Source organism: Momordica charantia (genome assembly GCF_013281855.1).
Source record: "Momordica charantia cultivar OHB3-1 chromosome 11 unlocalized genomic scaffold, Mcharantia_2.0 BLBB01000011.1, whole genome shotgun sequence".
Classification (NCBI taxonomy): domain Eukaryota; kingdom Viridiplantae; phylum Streptophyta; class Magnoliopsida; order Cucurbitales; family Cucurbitaceae; genus Momordica; species Momordica charantia.
The window spans coordinates 6,216,760-6,237,416 of NW_028275159.1; the positions used below are offsets into that span (position 1 = coordinate 6,216,760).

Below are 20,657 nucleotides of genomic sequence, written 5' to 3' on the forward strand. Positions count from 1 at the left end.
AATAATATTAGAATAGAAACAAAAATTAATATGAGGTTGATATAGTGAAAGGTTGAATCTTCCCATTAACTCTTTATCTTCACTTGGAATTGATTACAAGATCTCAATATTATTTTCCACAAAAGACTAAATTATTTATCAAAATTACAAAGTCCATGTTGTTGACTTGACTTGGAGTCAACCATTATCACCATATGAGGAAATTTCTCAAAAGAAAGTTTGGCTTTTATCAAATTAAAAAAAGAAAAGAAAGAGGAAGGTTATAAAAGCAATATTATATTACTTACAGAGGTTTTGTTTTTTCAATTACAACAAAATGTAAGGACAGAGATGTAAATATTTGATCTCTGGAGAGAGAATATACATTTTAACCTTAAAGTGTGCTCATTTAGCACACGTAAACAAATTTTTAGTATACGTAATAGGAAAAAATAAATTTTATAAACTTGTGTTGCTATTGGATATTGACATTTTAAACCCATCAAATAATAATTAACAGGAAAAGTTAATTATTTAGTAAATTTTTTAATTAAAAATAATTTAATTTTCTTTAATTAATTTATCAAGAATGTAATTGTATTTGTATTTAGATAACACTTAAGTAACTAATTTTCAATCGTAATGCCACTAAAGGGATTCAAAGTCGTAATTTGAACGAGCTTTTGATTTGGTCTCAGAAACATATTGTCAACTTTTTTTTTCATTTAAAAAAAAAAATACCTTTGCTTGTTTTTTTAGTACAACAGGTTGGGGAGAAGATTAAACTCACAACCTTTTGGTTGGAGATATATACCAATTACTGTTGAGGTATGCTCGCTTTGATACCTTTACTCGTTATAATGCTTTAAATGGTGGTGGAAAATGTACGATTGTGTTAAAATTAATGATTCTCATGTCCAATATTGTTGCCTCATCTAACATTACGACAAAAAAAAAAGACTTTTATCGACTTCAAAAAACGTCGGAATAGTCCAAAGAATGTCGGAAATCGTCGGCATATCCTCGTCGGGAGAAATCATTCCCAACGTTTTTTTAGAAAAATATGAAATTGGGTTAAATTGTAAACTTAATTTTGAATTAATTACCTCCTTTCTTAGTCCTTCAATTTTAAACATTTTTAGTTATGTCCTTTTTTAACTTTAATTATACTAGTGTTTGTTTATTATAAACTCTAATTATAATAAAATTTACAAATTACGAAATTTTAGAACATAAACTCCAACTTTTATATCATTAATAATATTAATAATTAACAAAATATGACATGACATATATATTAAATAAAATTTGACGTGATTTAATAAATATTTCTTTTGTTTAATAAAATATTATATGGGGATGGAAATTCGACCTTTCATTCGGAGATTAAGTGCTTTAACCAGTTTAAGTGCTTTAACCAGTTGAAGTATGTTTAGGTTCACAACGTAATTTAATAAATACTTGAGATAATGTTAACGTTGAAATCCATATAAAATATAGTCTCTTTGATGACCAGAGTGCTATTTAACATTTAACAAACTACAATTTACACACGGTATAAATTTTCGTCGACATATCAGTATTTTTATATATTAATGGTTTGACATTTACACAGGGTATTGATTTTTGTCCACATGTCGATATTTCTATATATTAAAGGATTCAAAATCAACATAGGGTCAATTGACAGTACATTCATAGTACCCTAAATCAAAGATATTAATGCATGATTGTAAGATAAGAAGGAAATAAACTAAAATGTGTCCACTAGTGACACGTCAATCTTAACAAAATTCAGAGCCATTCATGCTTTGATAACGATTTCATTTTTAGTTTTCTAATTTTAAAAACTGATCTTAGTAAAAAATTTCATCAGAAAAACATTTTTTTTTCAAATTTAGTTTTCAAAGTTTGATAAAGGTATAAAAAAAACTCTTCAAAAATTAGAATAGAAAAGAAAGAAAAATACTCGTAAACAAACCATGGTGTACGATTTTTAAAAACCGAAAGTCAAAACAAAAACATTATCAAAGAGGCCTTTGATAGTTCTCCTGATCTAGAGTTCAAATTAAACTTCCAGACGTATAATATTTATATACAATCATATAGTTGGGAAGAAGGATCAACGGCGAACTGCACGACAGGCCGGAGCTCATCCCAACCTCTGTTCGTGAAGATATCGTCTCTTCCTTCTTTTCCATCGACGTCGTTCCGAAAGCTCGACGGGTACGAAGAAGAGGGTTCCAAGAAAATAGCATGGGATAGGGGTAAGTTAGGGTTGAAGATGTTGAGCTGTTGAGAATTAGGGTTTGGCTTGGTTTCATGATGCAGGGGAGTTGAAAAGGGGGAGGTGGTGTTTGATTTAGAGGTGAAAATAGTATTGGAATGGTAATTAGGGTTTTGGAGTGTGAGATCAGAAATTGGTATTGGATTATTAATAATAATATTGTTTTGGTTCTTAGGGTTATTTGTTGATGGAGTGTACTTTCTGAAAGATGGGACTCTTCTGAAAATCCTACATAGGGTCCAAACTTCCTGCACATTTTAACATAATTAGATCATGAGGATGTATAAGATTATTACCAGAAAAAAACACTGAGTAGAAACTTGAACTGATAATTGAGTTGTGTTCAAATTAACGAGAAAGATGTTATTTTATTAGACTGTTACGAGACTAAGTCTAAATTGTTGAGAAGAAAGGAGAGTAATAATTTATACCATGAGAGCCAAAAGTATAAATTTTTTTAGGGGAGAGATTAGATACTAACATTTTCATTTCTAATTTTTTTTTAGAAATATTAGCATGTGATTAACTGTTCTTATTTCTCGTTTCTCATTTTTAAGTAACATTTTAAATATTAGGTAGAAATTTTAGAAACATAAAAATCAAGGTTTTTGCTTTTTTTGTTTGTTAATGTTTCCAATTTTTTTTTCCAAAACATAACTAAAAAAAATTATTTTATCGTTAGCAAATATGTTTTTAAAAAGAAAAACAAAAAATAGTTACGAAAAGATAGCTTCGTTATTATTTATTAAGAAAGAGAAAACATAAAACAATAAACAAAAACGTTATTTACGGGGGACTCTAATTTGTTTTATAAGATCCAGCATAAATATATAAATGATTATATTCAAAAGATTTCAAAAAATATATTTTCTATCCTTAAAAGAAGTATAATGTGAACTAAGATGCATAAATTTTCCTTTTTGTCAAAGCCTTGTGTTCAATGTTTTTGAATCAAAGTATTAAAGATAAAAGGTCACACTATTGAAACTTTCTTGGCATGATTATTTTTTGGTTAAAATAATAGTTTAGCCTTGCTTCATTTTGGTCCCCGTATTGTGAAAATGTTCGTTTTGATCCCTGTACTTTAAACTTTAGTTCATTTTAGTCCCCGTACTTTCAAAATGTACATTTTGGTCTCTTTATATACTTTTAAAAAGTGACCATTTTAGTCCTTTGATTTTATTCTTAATCTCATTTTTTTATATCACAATTTCAACACGACACTAAAATCAATATATTTATTCAAATGTAAACACTACTTTATACTAAAGAGTTGTTGTTATGTGTAAAATATGTGTTAAATTTTTATAAAGAGGGACTAAAATGATCACTTTTTAAAAGTATAGAGACTAAAATGAACATTTTCAAAATACAGGGATTAAACTGAACCAAAGTTTAAAGTACAGAGACCAAAATTAACACTTTCAAAGTACGGGGACCAAAATGAACCAAAGCTGAAATACATGGATAAAACTAGTATTTTAACCTTATTTTTTTCAAGGATAAAATAAGAAAGTAAAAATTTCAATAATGATTAATATAAGAGTTTAAAGGATGAAAATGAGTCCAAATCAAACCATGTTTTGAAAAGTAGGAATCCTAAAAACTTAATTCTTCTCCCATGCAAACATTTAATTAATTAATTAATTAAAGAGAAATATTATAAAAAAAATCTTTTTAGTCCTTTTAAAGATGTATAAGTTTTTCAATATAAAAACCTAATTTAAACTATGGTGGTACTTTGGAAATTCCTTAACAAAGACAAATTTGAACTCCAACTACAAGAAAATCTGCCCTTCCCTTCATTTTTTTAATCTACACAAAATCTTAATGATGTAGCGTCCTAAATTAATATCAAAATTTGATATAATTCTTATTATATAGTTTGATGCTACAAGGATAAAAGAGACTTTATTTTGTAAATATTAGAACTAAATAGGTGTAAACTATACTGATCAATTTCAAACAATATTTATAATCACATTAAACTAATTAATTAATTTATACTTTGAGAATTGAGGTACTTTTACCAAGAATAAGAAAACGATTGCATCCATTTTTCAAATCATACATCATTTTCATTCATCATAATGGTCCATATTTTTAAAATATTAAATTATTTCAATAGTCTACATTCAAGCCTGCATCATTTTTATTCTATCAAGTTGTGTGTGTGTTTGAAAATCATATAAGATTGAAAATATAATAATAATAATAGTGATAGTGATAATAATAATAATAATAAATAATAATAATAATAAACAATGCACATGGACAAGCCTAAAGAAAATTTAGTTTTCAAGCTAACACATGCAATCGTAAAAATCAATTAAAAAGAGTGTTTAGTGATCAATATGTAAAAAGAGTACGGAATTTTTGGTTAAATTACAAGTTTGATCCTTAAATTTTGACAATTGTGTCTAGCAAGTCCCTGCAATTTAAAAAGTATTTTTCTAATCTTTTAATGTCGGGTCTAATACATCTCAAAAAAATTTTAGAAAACGTTTAATAAAGTCTTAGAACTTTCAATTTACTATCGAATAGGTTTTGAACTTCCAAAAAGTGTCTCATAAATCAAACGATCCAGAAGATACAAAACTTAAAGTTTAATTAGGTATTTTTGATAACAATTCCGCTTCTAATTTTGTGTTTTTAAAAATTATGGTTGTATTTGTACAATTTGTCACTTAATTTAGCATATTTTTCACCTCTTTTGAAAGCATATATTTGAATTCTCACCCAAATTTAAAAAACAAAATAATGAACACATAGGTGTAAGTAGTGTTTCTAAACATTTCATTCTTAAAAACATAAAATAACAAACGAAACAATTACCAAACAAGGCTTTAGAAATCCTACTAAGATTGAAAGTAGTTCATAGACCTTTTAAACACTTTTAAAAACATTGAATGTTTAAGGATATTTTAGATAATTTTTGAAGTTCAGGGACCAACCAGACACACAACTCTAAAAGTTAAAAGACCGAAGCCAATAATTTAACCAAAAACTTCCACGATAACAACAGCCTAACATATATCGGTAAGAGATTTGCATACGATCGAAACACGAATGAGAGAGAAGGGTAAAAAGGTCTTACAGCATCTTGAGGAAGAATGTAAGAATGATGATGATGAAGAGAAGGTTGAGAAGAGTTATTATTTGTGTTGAAGGGAAGCCTAAACTCATGCATCATCCAATCAGTTTTGGTGGCTTTGCCAGCACTTCCTCTATAGTAAACCAAAGATTTCTTGAGGCCAATAATACAAGAAGGGCGCTCTTGGTAATTTGGTGATGATTTCATGATATGTGTGGAGAAGATTGGTTTGTCAATTCCTGTTGCTTTCCAAAACCCTGACCCTGTCACTCTATTTGGCCTCGTGCTGTTTCTATATTTCCTCCCTCTTATGCTGAAGAAGTACCACTCTTTCTCTCCCACATTGCTCACTCCTATACCAAAAACGACAAACCACGCGCGTTTCTCGTTAAGAATACGTTGATTAAAGAGATTAATATACCCTACTTTATTAGCTTAAACGATGTGTGATCGAGCTTAGTGATTATTTAACATAGTATTACCAGAACAAGTATTCAATCTCTTTTCGTGGCAAGTTTTTTCTGATAGAATAAGAGATTATTTGAATCGTTGATTACTTTTTTCTTCATAACAAGTATAATTCATTTGTAGGGTTTCATCGAAGAATACTTAAATGCTTGCCGTCAGCACCTATCTTCATGCTTACTTTCAATAAAAAAATTTTGACAACTTTTTAGTTCTTTGAAAATAAAAGTCTTTTTATGCCTTTTTCTCTCCTACTTTTCAAAATTTTAATAATGGTAAGCAAAAATAGTGCTCACGGGTAATAAGCACGCCAAAATATTTTTCTTTTCAACTCCGAGTAAGAGTGAGTGTCAAAATATTTGAAAACATTAAATAATATAGCATAATTAACTTAAACTTTGATTCCAAAAAAAAAAAATTAACCTAAACTTATAATGAATTTAATGGGTAATTTAACCTATATAGTATTCAAGATCAAAGTAGTCATTATACTCAGAAATCTTTAATAGAGTTGTTTTTTTCTCCGATAATATAGTAGTTATTGCATCTTGGGTTAATTTTTCAGTCCCTAATTCTACGTGTTGTACTAAAAAAACTATCAATTTAATTAAATTGATTCTTGAATTCAATGATAAAGATCGAGGCTTTTATTCAATGACATCAAAACCCTAATTTCAACTTCAGTTTTTTTCTGGTGCAACCAATAAAAACTGTTTGGCAGCTGAGAAAAATACCCATCTAGATAAAAGAAAAAGAAGTGCAACTTTTTGTATTTGATTTTCCTTTTCCTTTCTCAATATATCAATTATGGATCACTTTATTTTTTCTTTTCAAACCCTTTTCAGATCTATATGAGAGAGATCAAGAGAGTTATGAGAAAAGTTTCTTACTTGGGAGATCCCATGGATCATATTTGTAGATATCGATCTGTTTGATGATTTCGATTGAGATCGGTTTCTTCTCGACCTTTTGGCGGAGATAAAACCCGACGAGCTCTTCATCGGTCGGGTGAAATCGGAACCCGGGAAGCATTACTTCTTCTTCTTCTTCCTCCTCACAGCACTCAGAAGAAGCAGCAACATCCACCAGCTTAGTTGTTGTAACCTCCATGGCACCTCTCACTATTTTCTCTCTAAAATCTCTCTTTTGTACCCTCAAGTTGGGAAGTTTAATTTCTCTTTATTAAATGAAAAAGAGGAGTCAAGTCTAAAGCTATCACCTAATGAGACTTGTTCGGATATACCAAAAAACAAAAGCCTCCCAAATATATATATATATATATATAAAAGATTAAAAGAAAAAAAAATTAAAAATTATATATAAAAAAGGTCTCCATGAGTGGGCAACACATTTGACTTAGAAGAGCCAAAATGGTGAAAAGATTCAATTCAAAAGGATCAGCAAGGGAAAAAAAAGGTTTAATTATTTGAAAGTTAATGATATATTAACTACTATGTATTTTGAAACACATGTACTTTAGCCTTTTGCATTTACCCTTCCCTTATGGACTATATGCTATACAAAATGTTATCAAAATGGCCAATCCTTAGACCACTGACGTTCACTGGCACATCAGCTCTCTGATTTGACCTCCTATATATTTTCCAGATACAAACTTCTTTTCCTAGATGTATCAAATCAGATGGTTCTATTTCTCAATCTTTCTGACTTGCTCCTACGGGTCGAAAAGATTGAGAAAAATCAGTCTAGCACAACCCCGACTAATAATCGAAAGGGCGGATTCCTCGAAAAGTTAAGGATTCCACTTTTTCGAAGACACTTTTATAATTGAGATTCTATCAAAGCCTCTCAAATGCCAACGGGATATCTTTTGGGGTAAGTCAATGGATCTCTTCTGTGGAACTTATGGTTGCAATGCAACAACCGCATTTTTTCGGAGACTAAAAGATCTAGTGCTTTGCTTTGGGAGGATATCATTATAATTAAACATTTACGTTTGGTCCTCCAAATCAAACAGCTAATTGTATTTAGTGCTAACAAAGTTTGAAATCTTTTTGTTAAAAGCTTTGTTATTTCTTACAATATTCCCTAAAATTTCAATATATTCTTTTAACGCCGGAGGATTTACACTAGACATTTTTTAAAGTTAGGGACTTTTAAACAATCTTGAGAGTGTTTTAGTAACTATTTTTTAAGGTATATGTATTTTTTAGTAGCATAAAATAAATAAATATTTTTTAAAATAAAAATGTATGAAATTATACAAAAATAACATAATTCATATATCTAACTCAAATATAATATAAAACACAAGAAAAGTCACATTTATGCTACATGTTTTTTTGTTTCCTTTAAAGTTTTGGGACACTTTGAAAATACAATCAAATTTGTGCTATATGCAGTTCCCTTTTTAATAGGTTAGAGAGTTTAACATCTCTCACTTTCTTGTTTGAATTGAATGTTAAAAAAAAAAAAAACCATTTAATTAATTTAAGATTTTTCTACATCCACTTGCAACTTTGTCCCAAAAAAAAAAAAAATTATTCTTTGTAAAAACCTTTCAAAATATTCAATATATATGGAAGTTATATTGAATAGTTGAATAATTGTTTTTCTTCACATTTATTAGAAAATTTAAAAATTATATTGGAAAAATGCATTTAAATATATGTTGACTTTGAATAATGAATTAAAGGAGGATTTGAACCTAACACTTCTTCGTTCCACACCCTAATTTAGATTTAAGCAAGTTTAAAATTGTCCTATTGATTCATTTTCCATGCATAAATCATCTAAAGTACATTTTTCAGATAAAAAATAATACAAATTAATTAATATTTGTACTACTACATAATAAAATATTGATATTCATTTTGAATCTTTGGTTTCTTTTTTCCTGTCTTAGTCAAGTTTGGAGTTAAGATCCCTAATTAATTAGTTGATGTTAGTTGACATATGTTATTATGAGACATTATTCTTATAACCTATTTGATTTAATTATATTGTAAAATTAGAATAAATTAGACCTATTATATTTGATAATCATATTGTATTTTATTTTTTCTGTTTTTAAAAGTTAAGTTTATAAACTTATTAGTTCGTACCTTTTAAAAATATTTTAAAATTTTTATCATTGTTTACAAAATGGCATTTAAGGTCTAAATTGTTTGTGTAAAGTTATCTATAATAGACCCGAAAACAATATCCTAATACTATGAAACATAGTCTCAGAACATTTTTCAACTTAATTATAAGACAAGGGTGTTATATCTTAATTTTGGTTAAATATTATTATTATTTATTATATATTATTTTTTGAGTTCAATGATACGTGAAAGTGAAGATTTTGTTGGGAAATTGAAGACCCTGAATAATTTCCTCTTCCACAGAAATATCCAAACACAACCAAAATATATGAAAATAGGAAGAAAACTGTAAAAGCACAGGAATAATGACATAGCAAATTATACTGGTTCACCTAAGGACTACGTCCAGTCTTCCACTCAAATGTGGGTAATTCACTAATAATTGCTTCTAAGTATTATAACACACTATACTTAGAATGAAAAACACTCACTAAACCCACTAGATACAGAATCCTTTTCAACACTGCCCACAACCACTCAAATCCCTTTTATTTGGATTCTGTACAAATGAAACCTTAACCTAAGAGTTAAATATCTTATTTCTTATAGGAAAACAATATTGTAATATAAGACAACAACATCCTCCATAATCCCAACAGATTTGTCTAGCTCTACTTCGATCTAGCCCATTATATTTCTATGAATGATAATTATATACATGAAAAATTGTTTAAACACCCTAATTTTTAGTCAAATTACTAAAAAGATTAATGAACATTTTATACACTCTTCTAGAAATTATTCTCTTTCTTCTTAAATTTTGTAAAATAATAGGTGGGTATGGTACGGTAAAAGGCTTGAAAAGACTACAGATATTAGTTTGCCCACATATAATTACTTATATACTGTGTGTATATTGAAATTCTCAATAGGAGAGAAGGGCACAAGGATTGACATTAATTAAACTCCATTCACATTATTTATATACAATTTCTCATGACATTGTATATAATATAGTTTATTCAAGTTTTTTTTCTCCAAAAAAAAAAAGAAAAGAATGTTTATTCAAGGTCTGATTTTTTTTTAAATATATATATATATATATATATATATATATATATATATATATATATTTTGAATCATTTTTCTCATTCTTGGCCGTGAATGAATAGTGGTCACATATGAGATTTTTAATAAATTTAAGGAAAACTATGAAACGAAAGGAAAATGATAAAAATGCTGTATCATATTAATTGTACAATTTGATGCTTAGTTTACGAAAGGAACTTATAATTTACAATAATAATAATAAGTTTAAAAGAAATAATGTCCAAGAAAATAACCAAACTAACTTTTCCATCTACTTTTCTTGCCATTGCTGTTACACTTCTTTTAGTTATGTTATATAATATCATTTCTCTTGCAATATTCTTTTTACACACTTTTTCCAAACACTCTCTTGACACATTTCTCTCTCTTTCTATTCAACCATAGAAACACTAAAAAAAAAAACAAAAAAACAGAAATAATGAAAATTTTTAAAATATATTGTATTAGCAAAACTTTAAATGAAGATTTAACAAATAGAAAAAAAGAGAGAGATTGAAGACAACATTTTCATAAATATAAATGTTATTTCAAAATCATATGGAAATTAACATTTTAGGAAGGAGAAAAAAAATTAAAGAGTCAAATTAACTAATTCCAACGACTTTGCAATTGAAGTCCTTGAAATAAATGCTTTATTATTATTATTATTATTATTATTATTATTTATTTGTGTTTTATTTTGTAAAATGTTACTTCTCCCATTTGCGTGGGCTGCTGCTGCTGCTAATTCTGCTTGATAGCCGACAAAAGAAAATGAGAAAATTGAATTTAGTCTAAAATAATTATAATTTAAATATTTATTTGTCGGGTCCATGCCCAGACATTCGAAATCTTATTGATTGTGACACTCAAATATGGGAGGAGTATATGAATAAACCGACATCATATACAAATAAGAATAATTCTCGAGACCATGTAAATATTGGCTAAGAAAAACTTCATTGATATATTATATCAATGAAGTACGCTTACTCTTTTTGATGGCTCAATCGTAAGAGATTTGAAAGAGATTTGAAAGAAAAGAAAAGTTGTAAAAATGGAGAGAATATTTGAACTTAGACTTTTGTAATTATATTTCACAATTTGTTAATCATCTTATTTGTACGGTATGAATGTAACATATTTTCCATGCCAATTAAGGTCTCTCTCATAATTACAAATATTGAAAAAAAAGGTCAATTACTATGATTATTAGTTATAATTAATTATCGGTTATGTAAATCAACCATTATCACGTTAAATAAAATTAAAATACATTTGTTACATTATCCAAATTAATTAATGATTAACAGCTATTTTTAATGTTATATTTACAATTTTAAAAAATGTGATATTTTGTAATTATATATATTTGCAACTATTTTATAAAATAATTACGCACTCAATTTTTTATTTTGTTTTTTATTTTTATTATTTTTTTAAGAGGATGGATATACCGTAAATCTGTTCTACCCATGATATTACTAGTAGAACTAATTATAGAATATCAAAACTATCATTTTTTCTCAAGAAAAAAAAATATTATCCTTTTTTCTTATTCTATTGCCATTTTCCTTTTTGAAATTAGAAATAGCAATTTGAAAATATCAGAGTCAACTCTGTTTAAAAGTTTCCGTGTTAGAGATCAAATTAAGAGATTTGGAGAAAAACCTATGGATGGTTAGAAAATGAGCAAAAACCATGATGGAAAAAATATATAAGCTTTATTTTTTCAATAGATTTATGAATGAATCATTAAAATATTTTAAATAATTTATTGATTAAATCCTCAGTTTAGTCCATATACAATTTATGTTTCATTTCGAGTGTGTTTGGAGTGATTTTGACATGCTCACTTTTTTCATTGTCAAAATTACTTATATTTCTATGGATCATGTTTGATAAATTAAAAAATTGATTTTAGGAAAATATAAAATCACTTAAAATTGGACCGAAGATTTTCAATTATTCTTCAATCTTTTTTTTTTTTTTTTTATAATCAGTTCTTCTACCATCACTCCCTATAGATGCGCAAATAGCACTTAATTTATCAAATATTTAATCTCCCTACTTTAAATCATTAATTTTAATCCAGTCTAAAAAAATTAATTTTAATCCTACAAAATGAGCAAAAATTCAAAGATGAGATAGAGCAATGAAACATAAGTCAAAATAGGAAACTAAAGAATTGAGAGATATGATGACCTAAAATTTAAATGGATTGAAATTTAATTGATTGCTTACCTACATGATGAATCCCTTTTAGACTTTGATAAACAACAAATTAAAAAAAAAAAAAGTATTGTTCAAAATTCGTAATATTTATTCAAAATAGTCACAAAGTTTCAAACACTATATATATATATATATATATATATATATATATATATATATATATCCTCGTGGGTTCACACCAAGACCAATAACATATAGTCCCCCTCCCCCTAGAATTTTGTTGGGTTGCCTTTATTTTTTTAGAAAACATTTATATCATTTTTATGAAAATAATTACGAACAAAATATTATATTTCATTTTTGTGGGGAGAATTAATATTTTTAATTTATATCATTTTTATTAAAATAATTACGAACATAATATTATATTTCATTTTTGTTGGTATAATTAATATTTTTAAATGGGTTCTCATGTCAAATACAAGAGAATTAAACTCAAAAAGGTGGAATTGTACCTCATAATTGCAAGTTGATTGATGAACCGATTAGATCTTTTAAGTCTAGATATATCACAGTATGTAGAATAATAAAAAGAATTCCCTCGTTCTGACACTAATGCAATGAGAGAAAATTAGTAAAGCAACTTTTTTGGATCATAACTCGAGATCGAATACAAGGTTTTATTATTTTTAATTTGACCCCTCGTCAAATTAGAATTTAATTTATGATATCTACAGATTTTGCCTACGGTCAATTTATAAGTACCTCTATATTAAAACTTACCTAATTATATGACTTCTCTAAATTTAAATAAAATAACAAAAATATATTAAATAATGATATGTGTGGTCCATATTATTAAATCAACCATTAACCAGGATAAAAAGTTGATTTACATGCATCAAATTTTGATTAATTGTTTATAAATCACTCCCAAACTAAAATTTTTACCATCAAGTTATTATTAGATACTCTATTTTTTTTTTCATTTATTAAAGTTAAAATGGTAAATCATCAACTACTCGGTAAATTGTGATTAAACAAAAAATAAAAATAATAATAATAATAAAAAGACATTTATAATGGGCTGAAAATGGGCTCGATCAATTACTTTTCTTTTGGGGCTTTTGCATTTATGACAAATGGACCTTCTTTAGGCTTAAGGGAAGTGGGCTTCCACAACACCAGAAATGGAAGGGAAAAATAAAAAATAAAAACTAAAAGAAAATGAAATTTTGAAAAATGAGGTTAGAAATTGAAGTGCAGTATTATCAATGAATGGAACCCAATTATTAGTTGATGAACAGTGGCAGTTTAGTCATTTTCAATCCCATTTGGTCAAACTTATTTATTTCAATCAAAGTTGAAGGTTTGAAAAATGTTGGAGGGAGCAGTTGAGGTTGAAAATTTTGATGAAAACAACCCTTACAATAAAAACATAATATTTTTTTGTGAAGAATATTATATTATAGATAGGGGAATATAATTCTTCCCTTTCTATCCTCAGAAGATAAGCACAAATATTTTGACTACTTAAGTTATATTTGAGTCACGATAAAAATATACCGACATGAAATAAAAAAAAAACTTTACATTACTTTTTAGAAGTAATTTCTTGTTTGTAATATAATTATCTTAGCTCAACTAGTTAGGCATATAACTTAGACTACAAAATCGTAAGATCTTGGTTACACTATATCTAATTAATTTTATAAGTACTAAATTACCATAAAGTACTAAATTTCAGTATGGCTCAAAAATTAATATAAATCAAATTTAATAATAACGCACTAATTTCTTTTTAAAAAGCTACTTTTTGGCTCTCCAAAATTACTGTAAGAAGTTGAAACTAAACACACTCTTGATTTAAAGAAAAAAATTACATTTCTAGGCTTCTAGCCCTTTAGTTTTCACTTCATCTATTGATCTTTAATTTTTAAATTTTACTTTCAGAACCCTATATATTTTCATAAATAAATTTAAATGGTCACTTACATTAGTTTTAAGTTGGTTAAGCTAATTATGATTGGTCTCTTTTCCTTTTTTCTTTTTTTTTTTAAACGTGTAATTTGTCTTTGTTTTTTCTAGAGAATATTGGAATTCTGAATATGACAAAAATATTAGGACATTAGAACTATATAATATATATGGATTAAATGTAACGCTCGAAATCTGGAAGAGTAGGCGCCGAATTCGCATATGCATGAATTTGCAACCAAAAGTCATTTATCAAAATCAAACTCTTTATTTTTCTTTTTCTTTTTCTTTATGGATCTTTTTTTCAAAGGTGTCGTTAATTCAACGAAATTTAATAAATGTAAATGTCGATAGTCGAATTCTAATAAATTTATAACCTCATTATTACTTTGTTTTCTTTCTTCCGTCAGATGTCGTCATGTATGTATATATATATTATATACATATTTCTTTTCTTTTTCTTCTCAATTTTGTAGCATTTTCTCTCATCATATTTATTTCTTACCGAATACTTAATCTCAAATTCAACCATTATTTTTCTTTTAACCATTGCAGTTCCAATAAAGTGTCATTAATTCGTTAAAGTGAGTATAATTCAACCGTAATTGGTATACGTTTTCAACTTAGAAGTCGTGAATTGGATCCTAACCACACATGTTGTATTAAAAAAGAAAATAGTGCCCAAATCTATAATATTTTAACTAGTTAAATTATATTTCAATCAAATTAGAATATAAAACTTTCTAACACATGTGAATCAAAAACATATAAGAATAATGATGTGTTTCTCTGTATATATAATCTTTAATTTAGTTTTTATATTTTTAACTTTGGTTAATTTTAACTCATGTTCTTCGAAAGATTCGTTTTAAGTTCTTATATTTCTAAAAAGTGACTATTTTGGTCATTCATTTTCATTTTTATCTTATTTCTTTCGATTATAATTTTAGCATGACATTTCATTCACTAAATTTATTGAAATATAGATATAAATTTGTATATTTTATTTTATATAAAATTTGTGTTGAAAGTTGAAAATTTAGCAAATAAGGACTAAAATGGTCACTTTTTAAAAGTACACAAATCAAAATAGACGTTTTAAAAGTAAACTAAATTGAATAAAGATTGAAAGTACAACGACGAAAATAGACATTTTGAAAATACAAAAACCAAAATGAACCAAAGTTGAAATTATATGGACCAAAATAATATTTAAACAAAAATAATAATACTTACCCCCTAAAAAAGAAGGTCTTATCTCTTTCTTTCTTCATTATAATTTTCTCCTACTTATTAAAAATACAACACTGATAAAAAAAATCTAGAGATTTTTCCTTTTTTAGTACAACATGCAGAGGTGAAAATTTAAACTCACGACATTTATTATATGTTTACTGTTGATTCTCTATTAGGCTTCTCAATTTCTTTAAATAATTCTTTGGGAAATTACAGTGTAGCAAATTTTTTTTTATGTATTTCAAGATGTATCACTTGTTTTTTAAATTTTTAAATATAACACAAATTTTTATTTATATCAGTAGTATATCAAATACTCCTATCAGTAGTATATCAGACACTCATATCAATGGTATATTAGATATATATCACATACATATTGCATAGATAATATATATCAGTAGTATATCAGATGTATATCACATACATATATCAGTAGTTAGATATATTACATATATATTATACATATATCATTTGGATAAAATTGTCATTTTAAAATTGAATCTCTTTTTAAAGAAATTTCACGCATGGATATCACTTCAGTTGATTTGGATACACCTCTTTTTGTGGCCCACATTTCACCCTAATTTAATGAAGTACTATTTTTTAAAAGTAATAATGAAAGAAGATAAACATATAATAGGTAAATTGTTTCATTTTGACTAATATGAGCTTAGCTCAATGATAATTAGCACATGTTTTTAGTTAAGAGATTGTGAGTTTAAAATTCAAAATATACGAAAATATTTTTAAAAAATTGTTAAATAACAAATTTGGTGGTTTTAAAAATTTTCAATTGTGCAGTGGTTACCATTTGGGCTTATGCTAATTTCGTTTTCCTAATTTTAAAAGTTTCAATTTAATTCTCGTAGAAGTAAAGATAACTCCTAAAAATATTAAAATAGTAATCTAAATAAACAAACATGTTTGCGCATTAATGAGTAACAAATGAGACTATATGTTAGTAATCGAACTAAATTTATAATTTAGTTTTAAAAAATAAAATTAAGGATGGAGATTGAGAAAAGAAAAATACTTTTAAGTCTTGACTAGTAAATGTATATATTAATGTTAAATATTTGACAACTAAGAAATAATAACGTAATATTAGATAAATTTTTTAAAATAATAAATCTGTCAATTCTTCCATTTTCGTACATCAAGACCTTAATATTTCCGTTGAGAAAATTTCTAAGCTTGAAATCTTTCTCAGCGTCCAAATACAACCTCCCAAACCATCGCCCGTGGTGATTAAAATGTGGCGGTAGAATTTACGGAAATTAGAAGAAAATTATTAAAAAAAAAAAGGAAAAGAAATTAAAGGAAAAGGAAACGTCGCCTTTCCAAATTTGAAAACATTCTCCAATTCTCAATTTCTCAATCATTAAAGTGTGGCCACAAAATCATAGCCCCCTTTTTCCTTTTGGGTTTAAGAAACTTCAAAACATTTACAATTATTCTCTCTCCTTTTCTCTTTTAATAGCGAATGAGAAATTTATCGTAGACAATTTACGCATCTCTAGCTTCCTCTTAGTGAGAGAAATATTATCAAATTTGCAACCAGATAAGTTATCTACTGAATCATAAGTAATGTTTTAAATATCGATCGATATTTTTAAAAAAATTATAAAAATAAAAAATTCCTAAACAAATATTTAGAGTAACAAATAAAATTTCAACATTTTTAGATAAGTTTTTAATTATTAATATTAATTTATGTCTGTATTAATGATATTTTGTTAATATTTTTTTAATATTTTCTCGATGTTTTGTAATAAAATGTCGATTTATCTAATACCTCTGAATGTTTTCTTTTACTTATAAGTAAACTAAAATTGATAAAAGGAAAACTGCACTTAAGTAAAATGATACTAAACTTACGAACTCTATACTATTCTTAAATACTACCGAGAATAATCAAACTAAGGCCAGACATGGTTCACTAAATAAAATAAATATTATTTTTTTAAAAGTAAAAGGTTCGATTCTCCTCCCACATTAAAATCAAGTCGACAATAATTACGACTTTCTCCTTCGGACGACTTTAAAAGATTAAAAGCACGTGGTTTTTTAAGCTTTGGTTTTGGTTTTCCAAGTTATTGAAGAATATAACAACAGGCCAGCGTGATGCGTGTGTGTTTTTCTTTCTTCTACTTTTCCGTTTTTTCGCAACCAAAAAAAGCGACCCCTTAACTTTTTCTGGTAATTGGAATTTTTAGGTACTTAGGGTTATCAATTTCTATTTTTTATTCTTTTTGTTTCCTTGTTTTAAAATATTATATATATTTTAAATATTGCCCAATGCTTTAGGTTTTTGGTACGACTGTTTTTTAAAACATGTTTGAGAGGGATTTTCACGTGGTTATAATCATTTTCACTAATATCAAAATCACTACCATTTTAAAAACACCTAAACTTTAATTATTAATTAATGTTGCTATTTTGAAGGTTAGTTTGAAATAATTTTCAATTTGATACAAGAGAGAAAAAATTTGAGATAATTGTTTGGTATTTTAGAACACTCCAAATTTTTAATGAATTTAGAATATGTTTGAGATGATTTTAACATGACTAAAATCACTTTCACAAATGTCAATGTTACTATGATTTTAAAATAACATGTTTGACAATAATTTTCGGGTGATTTTAGGATAATCCAAAATCATTTTAAGTGATTCTCGGTTCTCAAGTGATTTTCTATAAAAAATTAATAAGAAATTAGTTATTAAAATATTTATTCTTTTAAATTTTAATTTGATCTTTCTATTTCGCCTTATTTTCATATCTAGAAATTTTATTTTTTTATTTCTAAAATGTTGGTCACTATCTAACTTTATTTATCTTTACTTTTCTTCATTCTCATCACTAATTTTTTTCTCTAGAATTTTTGTAATTTCTCTAAATTTTTAGTTTCAGTTTATATGGTCTCTCCCCCTCTAAAATTTTTCTTTTTAAGATTTTTGTTCACTCTCAACTTTTCAACTTTTCTCCCTTTTTAACTTGTGTCAAAATTTCTCTTTAAACTCAAATATTAATTATTCAAAATCACTTTTTTGTGATAAGATATACCAAAGTGGAGAATCTTAAGGAGCTAGCTTCTTTAAGATGGAACAATTTTTTTTATTTCTAAAATTTTGGTCATTTTCTAATTTTATTTATCTTTAATTTTTTATTTCGAAAAGAACATAAAATAATAGAGAAAAAGGTCAAAATAGTGATTTTTGTCAAATTATTATAAAATCAATTTTGAAAAAAAATTAATCATTCCATAATCACTTTGGAAGCCCTGAAAATCAATGTCAAATGCGCCCTAAGAAAAAAAATATTGTTTATTTTTTGGAATTTCCGCAAGTATTCCTATTTTTCGAAGGAGTAACAAAACTTCATTAATAGACTTAATTTTCCAACACTCTCCCTATTTTAATGGCCCCTGTATTTTTTCCCCTAAAATATTACCCAATATTAATAATGGTTTTTTCGTCATGTTCACATATTCTTTCCTATTTATAGCTCTAGTACTTCAAACTTTTAATAAACAAAAAAAAAACACCAATATTATTTTTCACTATCAAGTAAAATATTTCTTTTACATTCTTGATGGTGTTAATAATTTGGTGATCTTAATTTAATTATTTTCTCATTTTATTTAATAACGATACACTTAATGTTATGACAAATAGTTTGTTTAAAAGTATAAATACGTATTTTCTATGTATTTGAAAGTGAAATATAATATTTCAAAAGTATAAGATATGTTAGGTTCAAATGAAACTTATTTTATTTTTCATGCTTCTCTCATCCAAAAGTTATGAAAGTGAATTCGTAATATTTTGTTCGAGCATTAAAAGCTTTTTTTTTCAAAGTTAATTAATAATTGTCCTTCTTAAAACCCTATTAAATGCTCCTTCAAGGATCCCATTTGAAAATTTAGCAAAGAAATATGAGTTTGAATTTCTTTGTATGTTATATTATATTAATAGTAATAATAATATTGGACCATAATAGAGAAATTCATTAATTGCTTGGATGAATAATGTATGAAATTGAGATATATGACAAAAAAAGCATTAAATATTATATTTGACCAAAATGATAAAATAAAGAATAATTATTCAAATGTAGATGAAAATTCATTAGTCTCACCTCCACCATCACCAATTTTGTCATTTAATTTTAGAATTCTATGCTTGTGACAATAATTCAATGCACCCTCATGATTTGTTTATTGATCCCCCCCCCCCCCCTAACTTTATCTTATTACGACTAAAATTTGTCTTATCCAAAAATTATAATAAATTTACAATCCATTAACATAATTCAACTAAAGAAATATTAATAACCTATTATGTTCTAAAAAAATAAAATTTGTAATTTATTTTCATTTTAATTAGTACCTATAAATTTTTCCGTTTTTTAAACTTTTCTTTTCTTTTCTAGTACAATATGTGGGGTGGTGGATCTAATTCACAACCTTTTGGTTTGACATATATGTCAATTACCGTTGAACTAGATTTGCTTTAACTTTTTAAACTTCTCTTTCTTTTGAGAATAAATTGACAATTTCATTGATTACGTAGGAGATACTCATATATTATGACGAGGATTGAATTAATCTAAATTCATACAAAAAGAAATCAATATCATCAATGACCATTCTACTATGAGAAGTCGGTCAAAGTAATTGTATTTACAAAAATGAAAAATATGGCAACTCGAGATTGATCTAAAAAAGAAAAGGAAAAAAAAAGTGGGATGCAAAAAAGGCATGGTTGGTTGAAGGAATTCCTTTTAACAAAAAGAAATAAAAACATCCTTTTCATTTATATATATATATATATATATATATATATATATATATATATGTTGTGATACAAAAAAAAAGTAATAAAAATAAAAAAAAATAAAAAATAAGTTTGTCAAAATGTTGAATGAGTCCATCCAATTGACAACAAACTTCTCACATATCTAGGCATTGTTTCTTTTAAGTTTTTCAAAGGAAGTTTCCCAAGAGAGAAAACAATGCACAAACCCATCAATTTCAAAAGGCAAATAAAATAATTTTGCAACTTTCCATGACAATTCTCACTTGCATGCATGACACACATGAATTTTGGAGAATTAATTTCTAATTAATATTATTGTCTTTTTAAATATAAAAAAAGAATAATAATATTGATTGCCAAGGTCTTATGACCCACGTAAAAAAACAAATGGTTAGAAGATCTTGTCAATCCAATAGAGGCTCAAAATAATATATGTTTTTTTGTGTGTCTTTCTACTCCCGTCTCTTGTGTTCTTTGTTATTCTT

At 26.4% G+C, this 20,657-nt stretch overlaps 1 protein-coding gene across 1 annotated transcript; it reads right to left on the reverse strand.

Moving 5' to 3' along the window:
- Positions 1-1,964: 1,964 nt before the first annotated feature.
- Positions 1,965-7,031, reverse strand: NAC042 (NAC domain containing protein 42). Its single transcript, XM_022279682.2, has 3 exons — positions 6,716-7,031; positions 5,364-5,713; positions 1,965-2,514 (listed from the first exon to the last, which is right to left on the reverse strand). The coding sequence occupies exons 1-3, from the start codon at positions 6,933-6,935 to the stop codon at positions 2,071-2,073; spliced, it is 1,014 nt and encodes a 337-aa protein (XP_022135374.1). The 5' UTR covers positions 6,936-7,031; the 3' UTR covers positions 1,965-2,070.
- Positions 7,032-20,657: the final 13,626 nt, after the last annotated feature.

Excerpts from the sequence above, each read along its gene's own strand:
- NAC042 (XM_022279682.2), bottom strand. The coding sequence starts at position 6,935 with ATGGAGGTTACAACAACTAAGCTGGTGGATGTTGCTGCTTCTTCTGAG. Across the intron at positions 5,714-6,715 it reads TGATCCATGGGATCTCCCAA|GAGTGAGCAATGTGGGAGAG; the intron begins GTAAGAAACTTT and ends TTTTTGGTATAG. Across the intron at positions 2,515-5,363 it reads ACATTCTTCCTCAAGATGCT|GAAGTTTGGACCCTATGTAG; the intron begins GTAAGACCTTTT and ends TAAAATGTGCAG.